This window comes from Salmo trutta, chromosome 21 (genome assembly GCF_901001165.1).
Source record: "Salmo trutta chromosome 21, fSalTru1.1, whole genome shotgun sequence".
Lineage (NCBI taxonomy): Eukaryota > Metazoa > Chordata > Actinopteri > Salmoniformes > Salmonidae > Salmo > Salmo trutta.
The window spans coordinates 50313921-50333145 of record NC_042977.1 but is presented as its reverse complement, the minus strand read 5'-3'; the positions used below and the strand labels follow the sequence as shown (position 1 = coordinate 50333145).

The window sequence follows — 19225 nt, the reverse complement described above, 5'->3', positions numbered from 1 at the left end:
TGGGGTCCATCTCTATGGGCCGAGGCGGTTTCAATGCACCTAGTCTTGCGACTCTGGGACATTTGTACATGTCGCCATGTCCGTGATATTCAAAATGAATTGAAAATATTGCAAATGTACGAGGCGGTTTCTCGGTCAGAGAACCTTCTAGAGCCCCATAAATCACCGTGCACTATCGACTTGAGCTCTAGAATAGGTTTCTAAAATTTCGGAGCTCTAGGTCTGACGGTTCTTGAATCGTTTGAACGAAAGTAACTATTGAAGGTGGTATAAGACTCTAAGCCCCACACTATGTCCCTATGGCCAAATTGTGTGTGTGTGTTTTTGTTTTTTTTGCAAAAAGAATAGACACACGTTGTCTTTGGGGTAGGCATATACAGAATCCTCAATATGAAGTCTCTACCTAAAGAATTGGCTGGATGACATAGGGTTGAGTTGCGTGATTTTCACCATGTGCAGGTTATATGACAATAGCTCTTGGCTGTTTTTAACCACTTCCGGTTGTCACAGGAAGCTCTTACTCAACACACGTTGTCTTTGGGTTAGACATAAACAGAATCCTGAATATGAAGTCTCTACCTTAAGAATTGACTGAATAACAGATGGTTGAGTTGCGTGATTTTCACTATATGCAGGTTGACCATATGACAATAGCTCTTGGCTGTTTTTAACCACTTCCGGTTGTCACAGGAAGCTCTTGCTTCACACACGTTGTCTTTGGGGTAGACATAAACAGAATCCTGAATATGAAGTCTCTACCTTAAGAATTGACTGAATGACAGATGGTTGAGTTGCGTGATTTTCACTATCTGCAGGTTGCTTATATGACAATAGCTCTAGGGTGATTTTAACATTTTCCGGTTGCTCCAGGAACCTTAGAATCGACACAGGTAGACCTCACAGTAGCCTGATGGATTGTTATAGAAGACAGGTTCATAAGGCATTCATAACCCACATAGACTTCAGGTTGAATTTAGGAGAATTGTCAATGTATTCCTATGGGGAGAGAAGTCATTGCACACAGTTTGATCTAAACACCTTCTTTTCACTGTGAAGGGTTAATGCCACAGGGTCAAGGTTAGGCTTGCACAGATCGGGAGGACCTCAGGAACGCTCCTGAGGTTGAATTGTGCTTCTAACCCTAATGGTTCTCTCACTGTCACCCATAAGCACTTGACATATTGGTGCAGGCCTCATTTTGGGCCTAGTTTTCTCACGGTCGCTGCGCTCATACCGAGCAAGCTACGGTCAAGCGGGGCGTCTCATTGAACTCGTCTCAGCCTAGAGATAATGGTAATGCCATTGCAGGCTCTTTGTGTCTTTAAGCACCGCACTGTGTCACTCCGTCCTTGCTGTGTGTGTGTTTGAGAGAGCTTTTCTTTGACATCTGATGGGATAAATGACTGATTTACAGTTCATGAGGGTTGCCTAGTCACACATATGAAGTTGTGGAAAGATCTGACCTTTTTAACCCTTCAAAACAGCCCCTATGACACCATTATAAGGCATTTCTGGTTGACACAGGAATCTGAACGTTAGGCTCTTATAGAATATTGAGTTTTAAGTGTTTCTCTTAAGAACTGACTTATTTACAGAGGATTGAACAAGTGTGTGTTGTTTCAGAAAATCACAGAAATCTCGCAGAGCTCCGAAACCTGCCTTAACGGACTCATCTGAACACGCTGCAACTGGATATGTAACTTTTTTGAAAAAAAAACCTCTTGTTGTTGAATATCACCAATGTGTCATTGTACAATTTCTCTGAAATGAACATTGGTAAATGCATGGTTCCTTTTCTCCTGACACCGTAGGCTCATGTAGTTTGATGTGAAGCGGTCAAATCAGCACTCTATTTTCCTCTTTGACTTTCAATCCCAGAAAAATAGCCTTAACTCGAAAAGCGTCGAGGCCTCGACTCCATCCTGTTCGGGGCCAACTGCCCATTATGCCAAACCCACGCAGACCGAGTTTCGTCTTCGAATTATCTTCCGTTTAGGAGAAAAAGCCGTGTCGCGATTGGTGATATATGTTACATTTGCAATATGATTCCATACGCCCTCTCGTGGAATAATCCGGGACTGCAAGGAAATGACCAAAATTTGAAAATTTAATTAAACGGAAACCGAAGGTCCGAGAGACTCCGTTCGATGACTTCCTGGAAGATCCGGCCCCCGTGAGCGGCCCGACGCCGTCCGCGGATTTATTGGACGTGGTCGGACGTCTAGTAAGGGAGCGTACATTTGCAACATGGACTTTCTCACTAACCATAAGGATGGCGCACGCGACGTCCCTTCATGTATGTAACTAAAGGCTGGGGGCATAGTAACTAAAGGCTGGGGGCATAGTAACTAAAGGCTTGGGGCATAGTAACTAAAGGCTGGGGGCATAGTAACTAAAGACTGGGGGGGGGGCATAGTAACTAAAGACTGGGGGGGGGCATAGTAACTAAAGACTGGGGGGGGCATAGTAACTAAAGACTGGGGGGGGGCATAGTAACTAAAGACTGGGGGGGGGCATAGTAACTAAAGACTGGGGGGGGCATAGTAACTAAAGACTGGGGGGGGGGCATAGTAACTAAAGACTGGGGGGGGGCATAGTAACTAAAGGCTGGGGGGGGGGCATAGTAACTAAAGGCTGGGGGGGGCATAGTAACTAAAGGCTGGGGGGGGCATAGTAACTAAAGGCTGGGGGGGGCATAGTAACTAAAGGCTGGGGGCATAGTAACTAAAGGCTGGGGGCATAGTAACTAAAGGCTGGGGGCATAGTAACTAAAGGCTGGGGGCATAGTAACTAAAGGCTGGGGGCATAATAACTAAAGGCTGGGGGGCCATAGTAACTAAAGGCTGGGGGCATAGTAACTAAAGGCTGGGGGGGCCATAGTAACTAAAGGCTGGGGCCATAGTAACTAAAGGCTGGGCCCATAGTAACTAAAGGCTGGGCCCATAGTAACTAAAGGCTGGGGGCATAGTAACTAAAGGCTGGGGCCATAGTAACTAAAGGCTGGGGCCATAGTAACTAAAGACTTGGGGCATAGTAACTAAAGGCTGGGGGCATAGTAACTAAAGGCTGGGGGCATAGTAACTAAAGGCTGGGGGGGGCATAGTAACTAAAGGCTGGGGGGGCATAGTAACTAAAGGCTGGGGGGGGCATAGTAACTAAAGGCTGGGGGGGGGCATAGTAACTAAAGGCTGGGGGGGGCATAGTAACTAAAGTCTGGGGGGGGCATAGTAACTAAAGGATGGGGGGGCATAGTAACTAGAGGCTGGGGGCATAATAACTAAAGACTGGGGGGCATAGTAACTAAAGGCTGGGGGGGCATAGTAACTAAAGGCTGGGGGGGGCAGAGTAACTAAAGGCTGGGGGGGGAATAGTAACTAAAGGCTGGGGGGGGGCATAGTAACTAAAGGCTGGGGGGGGGCATAGTAACTAAAGGCTGGGGGGGCATAGTAACTAAAGGCTGGGGGGGGCATAGTAACTAGAGGCTGGGGGCATAGTAACTAAAAGCTGGGGGCATAGTAACTAAAGGCTGGGGCCATAGTAACTAAAGACTTGGGGCATAGTAACTAAAAGTTGGGGGCATAGTAACTAAAGACTAGGGGGGGACATAGTAACTAAAGGCTGGGGGGGCATAGTAACTAAAGGCTGGGGGGGGCATAGTAACTAAAGGCTGGGGGGGGCATAGTAACTAAAGGCTGGGGGGGGCATAGTAACTAAAGGCTGGGGGGGCATAATAACTAAAGACAGGGGGGGCATAGTAACTAAAGACAGGGGGGCATAGTAACTAAAGGCTGGGGCCCATAGTAACTAAAGTCTGGGGGCATAGTAACTAAAGGCTGGGGGCATAGTAACTAAAGGCTGGGGCATAGTAACTAAAGGCTGGGGGCCCATAGTAACTAAAGGCTGGGGGCATAGTAACTAAAGGCTGGGGGCATAGTAACTAAAGGCTGGGGGCCCATAGTAACTAAAGGCTGGGGGCCCATAGTAACTAAAGGCTGGGGGCCCATAGTAACTAAAGGCTGGGGGCATAGTAACTAAAGGCTGGGGGGGCATAGTAACTAAAGACTGGGGGCCCATAGTAACTAAAGGCTGGGGGCCCATAGTAACTAAAGGCTGGGGCCATAGTAACTAAAGACTGGGGGGGGCATAGTAACTAAAGACTGGGGGGGCATAGTAACTAAAGACTGGGGGGGGCATAGTAACTAAAGGCTGGGGGGGGGCATAGTAACTAAAGGCTGGGGGGGCCATAGTAACTAAAGGCTGGGGGGGGCCATAGTAAATAAAGGCTGGGGGGGCCATAGTAACTAAAGGCTGGGCCCATAGTAACTAAAGGCTGGGGGGGCCATAGTAACTAAAGGCTGGGCCCATAGTAACTAAAGGCTAGGGGCATAGTAACTAAAGGCTGGGGGCCCATAGTAACTAAAGGCTGGGGGCCCATAGTAACTAAAGGCTGGGGGCCCATAGTAACTAAAGGCTGGGGGCCCATAGTAACTAAAGGCTGGGGGCCCATAGTAACTAAAGGCTGGGGGCCCATAGTAACTAAAGGCTGGGGGCCCATAGTAACTAAAGGCTGGGGGCCCATAGTAACTAAAGGCTGGGGGCCCATAGTAACTAAAGGCTGGGGGCCCATAGTAACTAAAGGCTGGGGGCCCATAGTAACTAAAGGCTGGGGGCCAATAGTAACTAAAGGCTGGGCCCATAGTAACTAAAGGCTGGGGGCATAGTAACTAAAGGCTGGGGGGGGCATAGTAACTAAAGGCTGGGGGGGGCATAGTAACTAAAGGCTGGGGGGGGCATAGTAACTAAAGGCTGGGGGCCCATAGTAACTAAAGGCTGGGGGCCCATAGTAACTAAAGGCTGGGGGCATAGTAACTAAAGGCTGGGGGCATAGTAACTAAAGACTGGGGGGGCATAGTAACTAAAGACTGGGGGGGGCATAGTAACTAAAGACTGGGGGGAGGGGCATAGTAACTAAAGGCTGGGGGGGGGGGCATAGTAACTAAAGGCTGGGGGGGGGGGCATAGTAACTAAAGGCTGGGGGGGCATAGTAACTAAAGGCTGGGGGGGGCATAGTAACTAAAGGCTGGGGGGGGCATAGTAACTAAAGGCTGGGGGGGCATAGTAACTAAAGGCTGGGGGGGGCATAGTAACTAAAGGCTGGGGGGGCATAGTAACTAAAGGCTGGGGGCATAGTAACTAAAGGCTGGGGGCATAGTAACTAAAGGCTGGGGGCATAGTAACTAAAGGCTGGGGGAATAGTAACTAAAGGCTGGGGCCATAGTAACTAAAGGCTGGGGCCATAGTAACTAAAGGCTGGGGGCATAGTAACTAAAGGCTGGGTGCCCATAGTAACTAAAGGCTGGGGGCCCATAGTAACTAAAGGCTGGGGGCATAGTAACTAAAGGCTGGGGGCATAGTAACTAAAGGCTGGGGGCATAGTAACTAAAGGCTGGGGGCATAGTAACTAAAGGCTGGGGGCATAATAACTAAAGGCTGGGGGCATAGTAACTAAAGGCTGGGGGCATAGTAACTAAAAGCTGGGGGCATAATAACTAAAGGCTGGGGGGCCATAGTAACTAAAGGCTGGGGGGGCCATAGTAACTAAAGGCTGGGGGGGCCATAGTAACTAAAGGCTGGGGGCCCATAGTAACTAAAGGCTGGGGGCCCATAGTAACTAAAGGCTGGGGGCCCATAGTAACTAAAGGCTGGGGGCCCATAGTAACTAAAGGCTGGGGCCCATAGTAACTAAAGGCTGGGGGCCCATAGTAACTAAAGGCTGGGGGCCCATAGTAACTAAAGGCTGGGGGCCCATAGTAACTAAAGGCTGGGGGCCCATAGTAACTAAAGGCTGGGGGCCCATAGTAACTAAAGGCTGGGGGCCCATAGTAACTAAAGGCTGGGGGCCCATAGTAACTAAAGGCTGGGGGCCCATAGTAACTAAAGGCTGGGGGCCCATAGTAACTAAAGGCTGGGGGGCCATAGTAACTAAAGGCTGGGGGCATAGTAACTAAAGGCTGGGGGCATAGTAACTAAAGGATGGGGGCATAGTAACTAAAGACTGGGGGCATAGTAACTAAAGACTGGGGCATAGTAACTAAAGACTGGGGGGCATAGTAACTAAAGACTGGGGGGGGGCATAGTAACTAAAGACTGGGGGGGGCATAGTAACTAAAGACTGGGGGGGGGGCATAGTAACTAAAGGCTGGGGGGGGGGCATAGTAACTAAAGGCTGGGGGGGGCATAGTAACTAAAGGCTGGGGGGGGCATAGTAACTAAAGGCTGGGGGGGGCATAGTAACTAAAGGCTGGGGGGGGGCATAGTAACTAAAGGCTGGGGGGGCATAGTAACTAAAGGCTGGGGGCATAGTAACTAAAGGCTGGGGGCATAGTAACTAAAGGCTGGGGGCATAGTAACTAAAGGCTGGGGGCATAGTACTAAAGGCTGGGGCATAGTAATTAAAGGCTGGGGGGGCCATAGTAACTAAAGGCTGGGGCCATAATAACTAAAGGCTGGGGCCCATAGTAACTAAAGGCTGGGGGCATAGTAACTAAGGCTGGGGGCATAGTAACTAAAGGCTGGGGGCATAGTAACTAAAGGCTGGGGGCATAGTAACTAAAGGCTGGGGGCATAGTAACTAAAGGCTGGGGGCATAGTAACTAAAGGCTGGGGGCATAGTAACTAAAAGCTGGGGGCATAGTAACTAAAGGCTGGGGGCATAATAACTAAAAGCTGGGGGCATAGTAACTAAAGGCTGGGGGCATAGTAACTGAAGGCTGGGGGCATAGTAACTAAAGGCTGGGGAGCCCATAGTAACTAAAGGCTGGGGGCCCATAGTAACTAAAGGCTGGGGGGGGGCATAGTAACTAAAGGCTGGGGGGGGGCCATAGTAACTAAAGGCTGGGGGCCCATAGTAACTAAAGGCTGGGGGCCCATAGTAACTAAAGGCTGGGGGCCCATAGTAACTAAAGACTGGGGGGGGCATAGTAACTAAAGACTGGGGGGGCATAGTAACTAAAGACTGGGGGGGGCATAGTAACTAAAGACTGGGGGGGGCATAGTAACTAAAGACTGGGGGGGCATAGTAACTAAAGACTGGGGGGGGGCATAGTAACTAAAGGCTGGGGGGGGGCATAGTAACTAAAGGCTGGGGGGGGGGGCATAGTAACTAAAGGCTGGGGGCATAGTAACTAAAGGCTGGGGGCATAGTAACTAAAGGCTGGGGGCATAGTAACTAAAGGCTGGGGGCATAGTAACTAAAGGCTGGGGGCATAGTAACTAAAGGCTGGGGCATAGTAACTAAAGGCTGGGGGCATAGTAACTAAAGGCTGGGGGCATAGTAACTAAAGGCTGGGTGGCCATAGTAACTAAAGGCTGGGGGCATAGTAACTAAAGGCTGGGGGCATAGTAACTAAAGGCTGGGGGCATAATAACTAAAGGCTGGGGGGGCCATAGTAACTAAAAGCTGGGGGCATAATAACTAAAGGCTGGGGGGGGCCATAGTAACTAAAGGCTGGGGGGGCCATAGTAACTAAAGGCTGGGGGGGCCATAGTAACTAAAGGCTGGGGGGGCCATAGTAACTAAAGGCTGGGGGGGCCATAGTAACTAAAGGCTGGGGGGGCCATAGTAACTAAAGGCTGGGGGCCCATAGTAACTAAAGGCTGGGGGCCCATAGTAACTAAAGGCTGGGGGCCCATAGTAACTAAAGGCTGGGGGCCCATAGTAACTAAAGGCTGGGGGCCCATAGTAACTAAAGGCTGGGGGCCCATAGTAACTAAAGGCTGGGGGCCCATAGTAACTAAAGGCTGGGGGCCCATAGTAACTAAAGGCTGGGGGCCCATAGTAACTAAAGGCTGGGGGCCCATAGTAACTAAAGGCTGGGGGCCCATAGTAACTAAAGGCTGGGGGCATAGTAACTAAAGACTGGGGGCATAGTAACTAAAGACTGGGGGGGGGGCATAGTAACTAAAGACTGGGGGGGCATAGTAACTAAAGACTGGGGGGGGGGCATAGTAACTAAAGGCGGGGGGCATAGTAACTAAAGGCTGGGGGCATAGTAACTAAAGGCTGGGGGCATAGTAACTAAAGGCTGGGGGCATAGTAATTAAAGGCTGGGGGCATAGTAACTAAAGGCTGGGGGCATAGTAACTAAAGGCTGGGGGCATAGTAATTAAAGGCTGGGGGGGCCATAGTAACTAAAGGCTGGGGCCATAATAACTAAAGGCTGGGCCCATAGTAACTAAAGGCTGGGGGCATAGTAACTAAAGGCTGGGGGCATAGTAACTAAAGGCTGGGGGCATAGTAACTAAAGGCTGGGGGCATAGTAACTAAAGGCTGGGGGCATAGTAACTAAAGGCTGGGGGCATAGTAACTAAAGGCTGGGGGCATAGTAACTAAAGGCTGGGGGCATAGTACCTAAAGGCTGGGGGCATAGTAACTAAAGGCTGGGGGGCCATAGTAACTAAAAGCTGGGGGCATAATAACTAAAGGCTGGGGGGCCATAGTAACTAAAGGCTGGGGGGGCCATAGTAACTAAAGGCTGGGGGGGCCATAGTAACTAAAGGCTGGGGGGGCCATAGTAACTAAAGGCTGGGGGGGGCCATAGTAACTAAAGGCTGGGGGGGCCATAGTAACTAAAGGCTGGGGGGGCCATAGTAACTAAAGGCTGGGGGGGCCATAGTAACTAAAGGCTGGGGGCCCATAGTAACTAAAGGCTGGGGGCCCATAGTAACTAAAGGCTGGGGGCCCATAGTAACTAAAGGCTGGGGGCCCATAGTAACTAAAGGCTGGGGGCCCATAGTAACTAAAGGCTGGGGGCCCATAGTAACTAAAGGCTGGGGGCCCATAGTAACTAAAGGCTGGGGGCCCATAGTAACTAAAGGCTGGGGGCCCATAGTAACTAAAGGCTGGGGGCCCATAGTAACTAAAGGCTGGGGGCCCATAGTAACTAAGGCTGGGGGCCCATAGTAACTAAAGGCTGGGGGCCCATAGTAACTAAAGGCTGGGGGCATAGTAACTAAAGACTGGGGGGGGGCATAGTAACTAAAGACTGGGGGGGGGCATAGTAACTAAAGACTGGGGGGGCATAGTAACTAAAGACTGGGGGGGGGGGGCATAGTAACTAAAGGCTGGGGGCATAGTAACTAAAGGCTGGGGGCATAGTAACTAAAGGCTGGGGGCATAGTAATTAAAGGCTGGGGGGGCCATAGTAACTAAAGGCTGGGGCCATAATAACTAAAGGCTGGGGGCATAGTAACTAAAGTCTGGGGGCATAATAACTAAAAGCTGGGGGCATAATAACTAAAAGCTGGGGGCATAGTAACTAAAGACTTGGGGCATAGTAACTAAAGGCTGGGGGCATAGTAACTAAAGGCTGGGGGCATAGTAATTAAAGGCTGGGGGGGGCCATAGAAACTAAAGGCTGGGGCCATAGTAACTAAAGGCTGGGGGCATAGTAACTAAAGGCTGGGGGCATAGTAACTAAAGGCTGGGGGCATAGTAACTAAGGCTGGGGGCATAGTAACTAAAGGCTGGGGGCATAGTAACTAAAGGCTGGGGGCATAGTAACTAAAGGCTGGGGGCATAGTAACTAAAGGCTGGGGGCATAGTAACTAAAGGCTGGGGGCATAGTAACTAAGGCTGGGGGCATAGTAACTAAAGGCTGGGGGCATAGTAACTAAAGGCTGGGGGCATAGTAACTAAAGTCTGGGGGCATAGTAACTAAAGTCTGGGGGCATAGTAACTAAAGTCTGGGGGCATAGTAACTAAAGTCTGGGGGCATAGTAACTAAAGTCTGGGGGCATAATAACTAAAAGCTGGGGGCATAATAACTAAAAGCTGGGGGCATAGTAACTAAAGGCTGGGGCCATAGTAACTAAAGACTTGGGGCATAGTAACTAAAGGCTGGGGGCATAGTAACTAAAGGCTGGGGGCATAGTAACTAAAGGCTGGGGGGGGCATAGTAACTAAAGGCTGGGGGGGGCATAGTAACTAAAGGCTGGGGGGGTCATAGTAACTAGAGGCTGGGGGCATAATAACTAAAGACTGGGGGGGACATAGTAACTAAAGACTGGGGGGGCATAGTAACTAAAGGCTGGGGGGGCATAGTAACTAAAGGCTGGGGGGGCATAGTAACTAAAGGCTGGGGGGGCATAGTAACTAAAGGCTGGGGGGGGCATAGTAACTAAAGGCTGGGGGGGGCATAGTAACTAAAGACAGGGGGGGGCATAATAACTAAAGACAGGGGGGGGCATAGTAACTAAAGACAGGGGGGGGCATAGTAACTAAAGACAGGGGGGGGGCATAGTAACTAAAGACAGGGGGGGGCATAGTAACTAAAGACAGGGGGGGGGCATAGTAACTAAAGACAGGGGGGGGCATAGTAACTAAAGACAGGGGGGGGCATAGTAACTAAAGACAGGGGGGGGGGCATAGTAACTAAAGGCTGGGGGCATAGTAACTAAAGGCTGGGGGCATAGTAACTAAAGGCTGGGGGCATAGTAACTAAAGGCTGGGGGCATAGTAACTAAAGGCTGGGGGCATAGTAACTAAAGGCTGGGGGCATAGTAACTAAAGGCTGGGGCATAGTAACTAAAGGCTGGGGGCATAGTAACTAAAGGCTGGGGGCATAGTAACTAAAGGCTGGGGGCATAGTAACTAACGGCTGGGGGCATAGTAACTAACGGCTGGGGGCATAGTAACTAACGGCTGGGGGCATAGTAACTAACGGCTGGGGGCATAGTAACTAAAGGCTGGGGGCATAGTAACTAAAGGCTGGGGGCATAGTAACTAAAGGCTGGGGGCATAGTAACTAAAGGCTGGGGGCCCATAGTAACTAAAGGCTGGGGGCCCATAGTAACTAAAGGCTGGGGGCCCATAGTAACTAAAGGCTGGGGGGCATAGTAACTAAAGGCTGGGGGCATAGTAACTAAAGGCTGGGGGCATAGTAACTAAAGGCTGGGGGCATAGTAACTAAAGGCTGGGGGCATAGTAACTAAAGGCTGGGGGCATAGTAACTAAAGGCTGGGGGCATAGTAACTAAAGGCTGGGGGCATAGTAACTAAAGGCTGGGGGCATAGTAACTAAAGGCTGGGGGCATAGTAACTAAAGACTGGGGGCATAGTAACTAAAGACTGGGGGCATAGTAACTAAAGACTGGGGGCATAGTAACTAAAGACTGGGGGCATAGTAACTAAAGACTGGGGCATAGTAACTAAAGACTGGGGGCATAGTAACTAAAGACTGGGGGCATAGTAACTAAAGACTGGGGGCATAGTAACTAAAGGCTGGGGGGGCATAGTAACTAAAGACTGGGGGGGCATAGTAACTAAAAGCTGGGGGCATAGTAACTAAAGGCTGGGGGCATAGTAACTAAAGGCTGGGGGCATAGTAACTAAAGGCTGGGGGCATAGTAACTAAAGGCTGGGGGCATAGTAACTAAAGTCTGGGGGCATAGTAACTAAAGGCTGGGGGCATAGTAATTAAAGGCTGGGGGGGCCATAGTAACTAAAGGCTGGGGCCATAATAACTAAAGGCTGGGGGCATAGTAACTAAAGGCTGGGGGGCATAGTAACTAAAGGCTGGGGGCATAGTAACTAAAGGCTGGGGGCATAGTAACTAAAGGCTGGGGGCATAGTAACTAAAGGCTGGGGGCATAGTAACTAAAGTCTGGGGGCATAGTAACTAAAGTCTGGGGGCATAGTAACTAAAGTCTGGGGGCATAGTAACTAAAGTCTGGGGGCATAGTAACTAAAGTCTGGGGGCATAGTAACTAAAGTCTGGGGGCATAATAACTAAAAGCTGGGGGCATAGTAACTAAAGGCTGGGGCCATAGTAACTAAAGACTTGGGGCATAGTAACTAAAGGCTGGGGGGGGCATAGTAACTAAAGGCTGGGGGGGGCATAGTAACTAGAGGCTGGGGGCATAATAACTAAAGACTGGGGGGGACATAGTAACTAAAGACTGGGGGGGGACATAGTAACTAAAGGCTGGGGGGGGCATAGTAACTAAAGGCTGGGGGGGGCATAGTAACTAAAGGCTGGGGGGGCATAATAACTAAAGACAGGGGGGGGCATAGTAACTAAAGACAGGGGGGGGCATAGTAACTAAAGACAGGGGGGGGCATAGTAACTAAAGACAGGGGGGGGCATAGTAACTAAAGGCCGGGGCCCATAGTAACTAAAGGCTGGGGGCATAGTAACTAAAGGCTGGGGGCATAGTAACTAAAGGCTGGGGGCATAGTAACTAAAGGCTGGGGGCATAGTAACTAACGGCTGGGGGCATAGTAACTAACGGCTGGGGGCATAGTAACTAACGGCTGGGGGCATAGTAACTAACGGCTGGGGGCATAGTAACTAACGGCTGGGGGCATAGTAACTAACGGCTGGGGGCATAGTAACTAACGGCTGGGGGCATAGTAACTAAAGGCTGGGGGCATAGTAACTAAAGGCTGGGGGCATAGTAACTAAAGGCTGGGGGCATAGTAACTAAAGGCTGGGGGCATAGTAACTAAAGGCTGGGGGCATAGTAACTAAAGGCTGGGGGCATAGTAACTAAAGGCTGGGGGCATAGTAACTAAAGGCTGGGGGCATAGTAACTAAAGGCTGGGGGCATAGTAACTAAAGGCTGGGGGCATAGTAACTAAAGGCTGGGGGCATAGTAACTAAGGCTGGGGGCATAGTAACTAAGGCTGGGGGCATAGTAACTAAGGCTGGGGGCATAGTAACTAAGGCTGGGGGCATAGTAACTAAGGCTGGGGGCATAGTAACTAAGGCTGGGGGCATAGTAACTAAGGCTGGGGGCATAGTAACTAAGGCCGGGGGCATAGTAACTAAGGCTGGGGGCATAGTAACTAAGGCTGGGGGCATAGTAACTAAGGCTGGGGGCATAGTAACTAAGGCTGGGGGCATAGTAACTAAGGCTGGGCCATAGTAACTAAAGGCTGGGGGCATAGTAACTAAAGGCTGGGGGCATAGTAACTAAAGGCTGGGGGCATAGTAACTAAAGGCTGGGGGCATAGTAACTAAAGGCTGGGGGCATAGTAACTAAAGGCTGGGGGCATAGTAACTAAAGACTGGGGGCATAGTAACTAAAGGCTGGGGGCATAGTAACTAAAGGCTGGGGGCAGTAACTAAAGGCTGGGGGCCCATAGTAACTAAAGGCTGGGGGCATAGTAACTAAAGGCTGGGGGCATAGTAACTAAAGGCTGGGGGCATAGTAACTAAAGGCTGGGGGCATAGTAACTAAAGGCTGGGGGCATAATAACTAAAGGCTGTCTCTCCATGCCACTTGGTCCTAGGCTTTGGGATAGTTAAAAGGCCAGTGCCAGAGGACCTGAGGGACCTACCCACTAAATGACGTAAATCTACTGGGTACATAACTTAAAAACATGTCTGACATGTATTGAGGTGTACAATCATGGATTGATTTAAAAACCAACAGAATAATCTTAAAATTAATTGTAAAACTGACAGGCAGTCAATGCAGAGACCTTAAAACCAGTGTAATGTGTTCTCTGTCTGGTCTTGGTCAGTACCCTGCAGCATTCTGTATGTTTTGCAGTTGACCAATGGCTTTCTTGCGTAGACCAGACAGGAGAGCATTACAGTAGTCAAGCCTGCGTATAATAAAAGCATGGATGAGTCTCTCTGTATCAGCCCGAGAGAGAAAGGGATGCACCTTGGCAAATGTTCCTCAGGTGGTTAAAAGCTATTTTGGTCACATTCCTAATGTGTGATTTACCATTTAGTTCAGAATCTAAAATAACACCTTTTCTAAAGTATCTGTGACCAACAGATATCTGTATTCCCAGTCATGTATAATTCATAGATTAGGGCTCGATTTCCTTATGTTAACTGTAATTTAAGTAAAACCTTTTAAAATGTTTATATTTTTGTTCAGTGTAAATTATAATCTGTAACACTGCTTCAAAGGAGGATTTAGTGTAAATGATCATCTGTAACACTGCTTCAAGGGAGGATTTAGTGTAAATTATCATCTGTAACACTGCTTCAAGGGAGGATTTAGTATAAATTATAATCTGTAACACTGCTTCAAGGGAGGGCTCAAATCTTGGCAGATTAGAATGTTGTTGATGTCTGTAAACAGGAAGTCACCCCACAGGGCATCATTACGTCATGGATTCCCTCTTGGGTTGGTGGTTGTGCTGTGTTGCTTTGTGCACAGAGATCCTATTAAATGACTATGTAATTCTATGGTTTTGCCTATAAATGACAAATGTAATTCTATGGTTTTGTATCTTACTTGTAGAACAGAACGTAGGCCTCAGCATTCTGGACGCAGGATTCTGACACCTCGGTGACGCTCTGGTCGTCAAACTCATACCAGAGGTTGTTCAGGTCATTCCTACAGTAGGCTATGTAGTGACCACCTGGGGGAGAAGAACAGGTCATTACTACAGTAGGCTATGTAGTGACCACCTGGGGGAGAACAGGTCATTACTACAGTAGGCTATGTAGTGACCACCTGGGGGAGAAGAACAGGTCATTACTACAGTAGGCTATGTAGTGACCACCTGGGGGAAGGAGGAGGACAGGTCATTACTACAGTAGGCTATGTAGTGACCACCTGGGGGAAGGAGGAGGACAGGTCATTCCTACAGTAGGCTATGTAGTGACCACCTGGGGGAGAAGAACAGGTCATTACTACAGTAGGCTATGTAGTGACCACCTGGGGGGAAGGAGGAGGACAGGTCATTACTACAGTAGGCTATGTAGTGACCACCTGGGGGAGAAGAACAGGTCATTCCTACAGTAGGCTATTTGGATTGGTGGAGGCATGAGCTTGTCACTTGTTAGAGCCGATTTGGACATATTTGTATAAAAGACAGAACATTCAGAGCTCCATGTATATTTGTGTAAATATGAATGTATATGATGAAATATTAGGTACGTACCTTTATGATTTATATTTACCTGATTGAGATGTATTCACTTGTTGTTAGTGTAACTTAGTTTTGTCCCCCCCTCTTGCCCATTCATTGTACTGCAGTAAGTGTGTTAGGATAAAAGCAGGAAGTTGGGCCTTTGGGGGGAGGAGTCCTTGCTAGACGCGGGAGCGGTATAGTTTTTTGACCATACAGACATACAGACATACAGACATACAGACAGGTCATATTGTGTATTTTCCATATCAAGTAACCTATGTTTTAAGTTGATTGGATATTCATTTTCCTGTTAGATATAAGAAGAATAAACATTTGTGTTGCACCATATCCCTGGATCACATTGAATGTTTGGCTGTTTGGAAACCTTGAGTGTGGACTGTATGCGACCAAACAACCCCGCTTCAGGCTTGGGCAGTGGCTATGGTAAAGAGGAAAGGAAGCCACTACATCACTAGTGGGAGTTTCCACCATATTTCTTATAACAATAATTTCCTTTCAAATCAGTGAAAGGAAAGTGAACAAGTGCACACTTAAGGAGGAAGGAGAGATAATTGGGAAGTAGCCAGAGAGTTGGTTGGAGAAGGTAAAAAGTAAATCAAATAAAAATGTGCTTTGCAACATTCTTTGTAACCAGGTAAATCACCAACAGTGATATGCTTACTTACAGACCCTTCCCAACAATGCAGAGTGATACATTTTTTTAATTACCTTTTTTACATTTTTACACATTACCATATCTATCCTACACATTATTATTCTACATCATTACCATATCTATTCTACACATTACCATATCTACTCTACACATATCTATTCTACATCATTACCATATCTATCCTACACATTATTATTCTACATCATTACCATATCTATCCTACATTCCTATCTGAAAGCTCTAGCATCCTCCCATCGTAGAGGGGGCTTGGCCAGTGGCCCGGATGGAACACTCACTGCTGGCGGTGCCATGGTGACAGATGACGGACAGCAGGTTGTAGGAGGTGGTGTGGGCGGAGCTATCCTTGGCCAGGAAGGGCTGCAGGTCCAGGCCCTCCAATGGGAAGGAGACGTGAGTCCCGATCTTAGTGGAGAACATCAGCTCGTGTCTAAACCGCTTCAGGTGGATACACAGGATCTGGAGGGGATGACAAATCATTATATATTCAACTGTGCTGCCTGGTTTAGTAGTAGTTGTGACATAACTTGTTGGCTTTTTTTGACCCCGTGGAGCACTCACCTCTGGTACACTCTGAACTTTACAGAATTTCACTCCGTTCCGTAATCTAGGAGAATTTTTTTTTTTTAAAAGCACACACAGTCTTTATTCATGTAGAAGTTTCACTTCCGTCATCTAACATAATTTAAAATCTCCTTTTTAAAAAAGTCAGAGTTGTGAGGGACTCACTTCTTGCATTTCTCACAGCTGTACATGTTGTCTCCTTTCAGCTCGTCCCGGGCAAAGAAGGCAGCCAGACAGTCCTGTAGAGTCACCACAGGACCCCAGAACCAGCTGCAACACAAGGACATAAATCACAGTTTAACCATGAACAGAATAGACTAAACACAACTCACTGACAGAACTTACTAAACAATGTGTTTTAAATCGGTTTTAACCAAGGAATATCGGTATTCTTCTGGTCGAGTCACACGCTCAGGAAAAACAGTTGACCCCTATGAACTATAACCCCCACACGTCAACCCCTATCCAATTATTTAGTGGAGGCGCACAGTATTTTAATTTAACCTTTATTTAACTAGGCAAGTCAGTTAAGAACAAATTCTTATTTATAAATGATAGTTTCCCCGGCCAAACCCGGACGACGCTGGGTCAATTGTGCGCCGCCCTACAGGAATCCAAATCACGGCCGGTTGTGATACAGCCTGGAATCGAACCAGGGTCTGTAGTGACGCCTCTAGCACTGAGATGCAGTGCCTTAGACCGCTGCGCCACTCGGGAGCCTAAATCAGTAGTCTATAAACAATGTTTACTTCAAAAGATCACGAGCAGCAAAACAGTCAGACATTCCCATGTTTTTCTTTACATTGGACATTATTTCTGTCCTTACAGCTTTCTGTGAAAAGTGTGGACTTATTAGGCCTATGTGAGATGCCCACTGAATGAAAGGTGTCAGAGTGACTGTAGGAAGTCTGTCGTGGAATATCAAGTTATTACAATAGAGAGAGACTGCTTATTGTTTTCCCCTTTATCCTTGTACACTTTCATCTGTTGGACCCAACTGTCATATAGCGGGGGATTCTGATCGCTGTCCTTGGTGCTGAACCCGTTTGTAGCCTGGACTACACAGTGGAGGATGCCGAGGGGAGAACGGCTCATCAAAATGTCTGGAACGGAGTTCGTGGAACGGCATCAAACCAATGCGTTTGATGTATTTGATACCATTCCACTGATTCCGCTCCAGCCATTACCATGAGCCCGTCCTCCCTAATTAAAGTGACACCAACCTCCTGTGCTAGTCTATTAGCCTGATCCATTTGTTTACCTTTCACATGGTAAAGTCACTAACAGGCCATATCAGGCGATGGTAGGCTAATCTTATTATAATGTTTTGGGCAATGTCCAATTGTCCTTGGCTTGAACATGCAGTGCATTTTCTAAATGCGAATGTGTATAAACTAATATTTCCCAAAAACATTTAGTTGGCTACATGGTTGTTATATGCGAGGCCTATTGTAAGGTTATTGAATACCATTTAATAAACTATATTCAGTGAACAGGACGAACATCCATGCCTCTTGCCAAAGCCCTTAGGCCAACGTGTGGACACAGCCTTAACCTCATGGAACGAGAGATGGGATTTATGTTCCTGACCCCAGGATCCTGAGATGGGATTTATGTTCCTGACCCCAGGATCCTGAGATGGGATTTATGTTCCTGACCCCAGGATCCTGAGATGGGATTTATGTTCCTGACCCCAGGATCCTGAGATGGGATTTATGTTCCTGACCCCATCCTATTTAGAAAAAAATATAATTGTTGGTTTACAATAATTTAATGATCTTTAAATCAAAAAAATAAATCAAAAAAATAAAAACGTATTAAAACTGGTTCACCGTCTATGGTGACAACATACACGGCTGAATTTCATCAGCTATTTCTGGACGAGTGCAAATCGGATCAGTAATATTGATTATGACATTTGCGAGCAGTAGAACAGTGAACGGACATTCCCCTCTTTCTCCATGGATCTTTATCCAGCTCCTGGGAACAGGTTGGACGTGGGTAAAACCCTCCGTAGTCAACAGTTGCCTCGTCTGTATTATTCGCCCGCTGGGAGCAATGATGGTGCCTGGAACGGTCTATTTAAAACAAACCATTTCATTTCTAGCAGTTATCCTGCTGAAAGGTGAATTGATCTCCCAGTGACTGGTGGAAAGCAGACTGAACCAGGTTTTCCTCTGGGATTGTGCCTGTGCTCAGCGCCATTCCATTTCTTATTTATCCTGTAAAACTCCCCAGTCATTAATAATTACAAGGATGCCCATACATTTTTTAAATCTTTATTAAACTAGGCAAGTCAGTTAAGGATAAATTCTTATTTACAATGACGGCCTACTGGGGAACAGTGGGTTAACTGCCTTGTTCAGGGGCACAACGACAGATTTTGTACCTTGTCAGCTCGGGGATTTGAACTTGCAACCTTTTGGTTACTACTCCATCGCTCTAACCACTAGGCTACCTGCTGGTTACTGGCCCAACGCTCTAACCACTAGGCTACCTGCTGGTTACTGGCCCAACGCTCTAACCACTAGGCTACCTGCTGGTTACTGGCCCAACGCTCTAACCACTAGGCTACCTGCTGGTTACTGGCCCAACGCTCTAACCACTAGGCTACCTGCTGGTTACTGGCCCAACGCTCTCACCACTAGCCTACCTGCCGGTTACTGGCCCAACGCTCTCACCACTAGCCTACCTGCCGGTTACTGGCCCAACGCTCTCACCACTAGCCTACCTGCCGGTTACTAGCCCACCGCTCTAACCACTAGGCTACCTGCCGGTTACTAGTCCACCGCTCTAACCACTAGGCTACCTGCCGGTTACTAGTCCACCGCTCTAACCACTAGGCTACCTGCCGGTTACTAGTCCATCGCTCTAACCACTAGGCTACCTGCCGGTTACTAGTCCATCGCTCTAACCACTAGGCTACCTGCCGACCCTCCAGTCTAACCACTAGGCTACCTGCCGACCCTCCAGTCTAACCACTAGGCTACCTGCCGACCCTCCACTCTAACCACTAGGCTACCTGCCGACCCTCCACTCTAACCACTAGGCTACCTGCCGACCCTCCACTCTAACCACTAGTCTACC

At 48.2% G+C, this 19225-nt stretch overlaps 1 protein-coding gene across 3 annotated transcripts in view; it reads right to left on the bottom strand.

The window, feature by feature from the left end:
• usp33 (ubiquitin specific peptidase 33) overlaps window positions 1–19225 on the bottom strand; it is an 81058-nt gene that overhangs the window by 20651 nt on the left and 41182 nt on the right. For all 3 annotated transcript variants that reach the window (XM_029706066.1, XM_029706068.1, XM_029706067.1), the window contains exons 14-17: window positions 16304–16408; window positions 16136–16181; window positions 15853–16033; window positions 14259–14385 (exon numbers count right to left, since the gene is read on the bottom strand). In XM_029706066.1, coding sequence (XP_029561926.1) covers window positions 14259–14385; window positions 15853–16033; window positions 16136–16181; window positions 16304–16408 — 459 coding nt within the window. The remainder of the gene's footprint in view (window positions 1–14258; window positions 14386–15852; window positions 16034–16135; window positions 16182–16303; window positions 16409–19225) is intronic.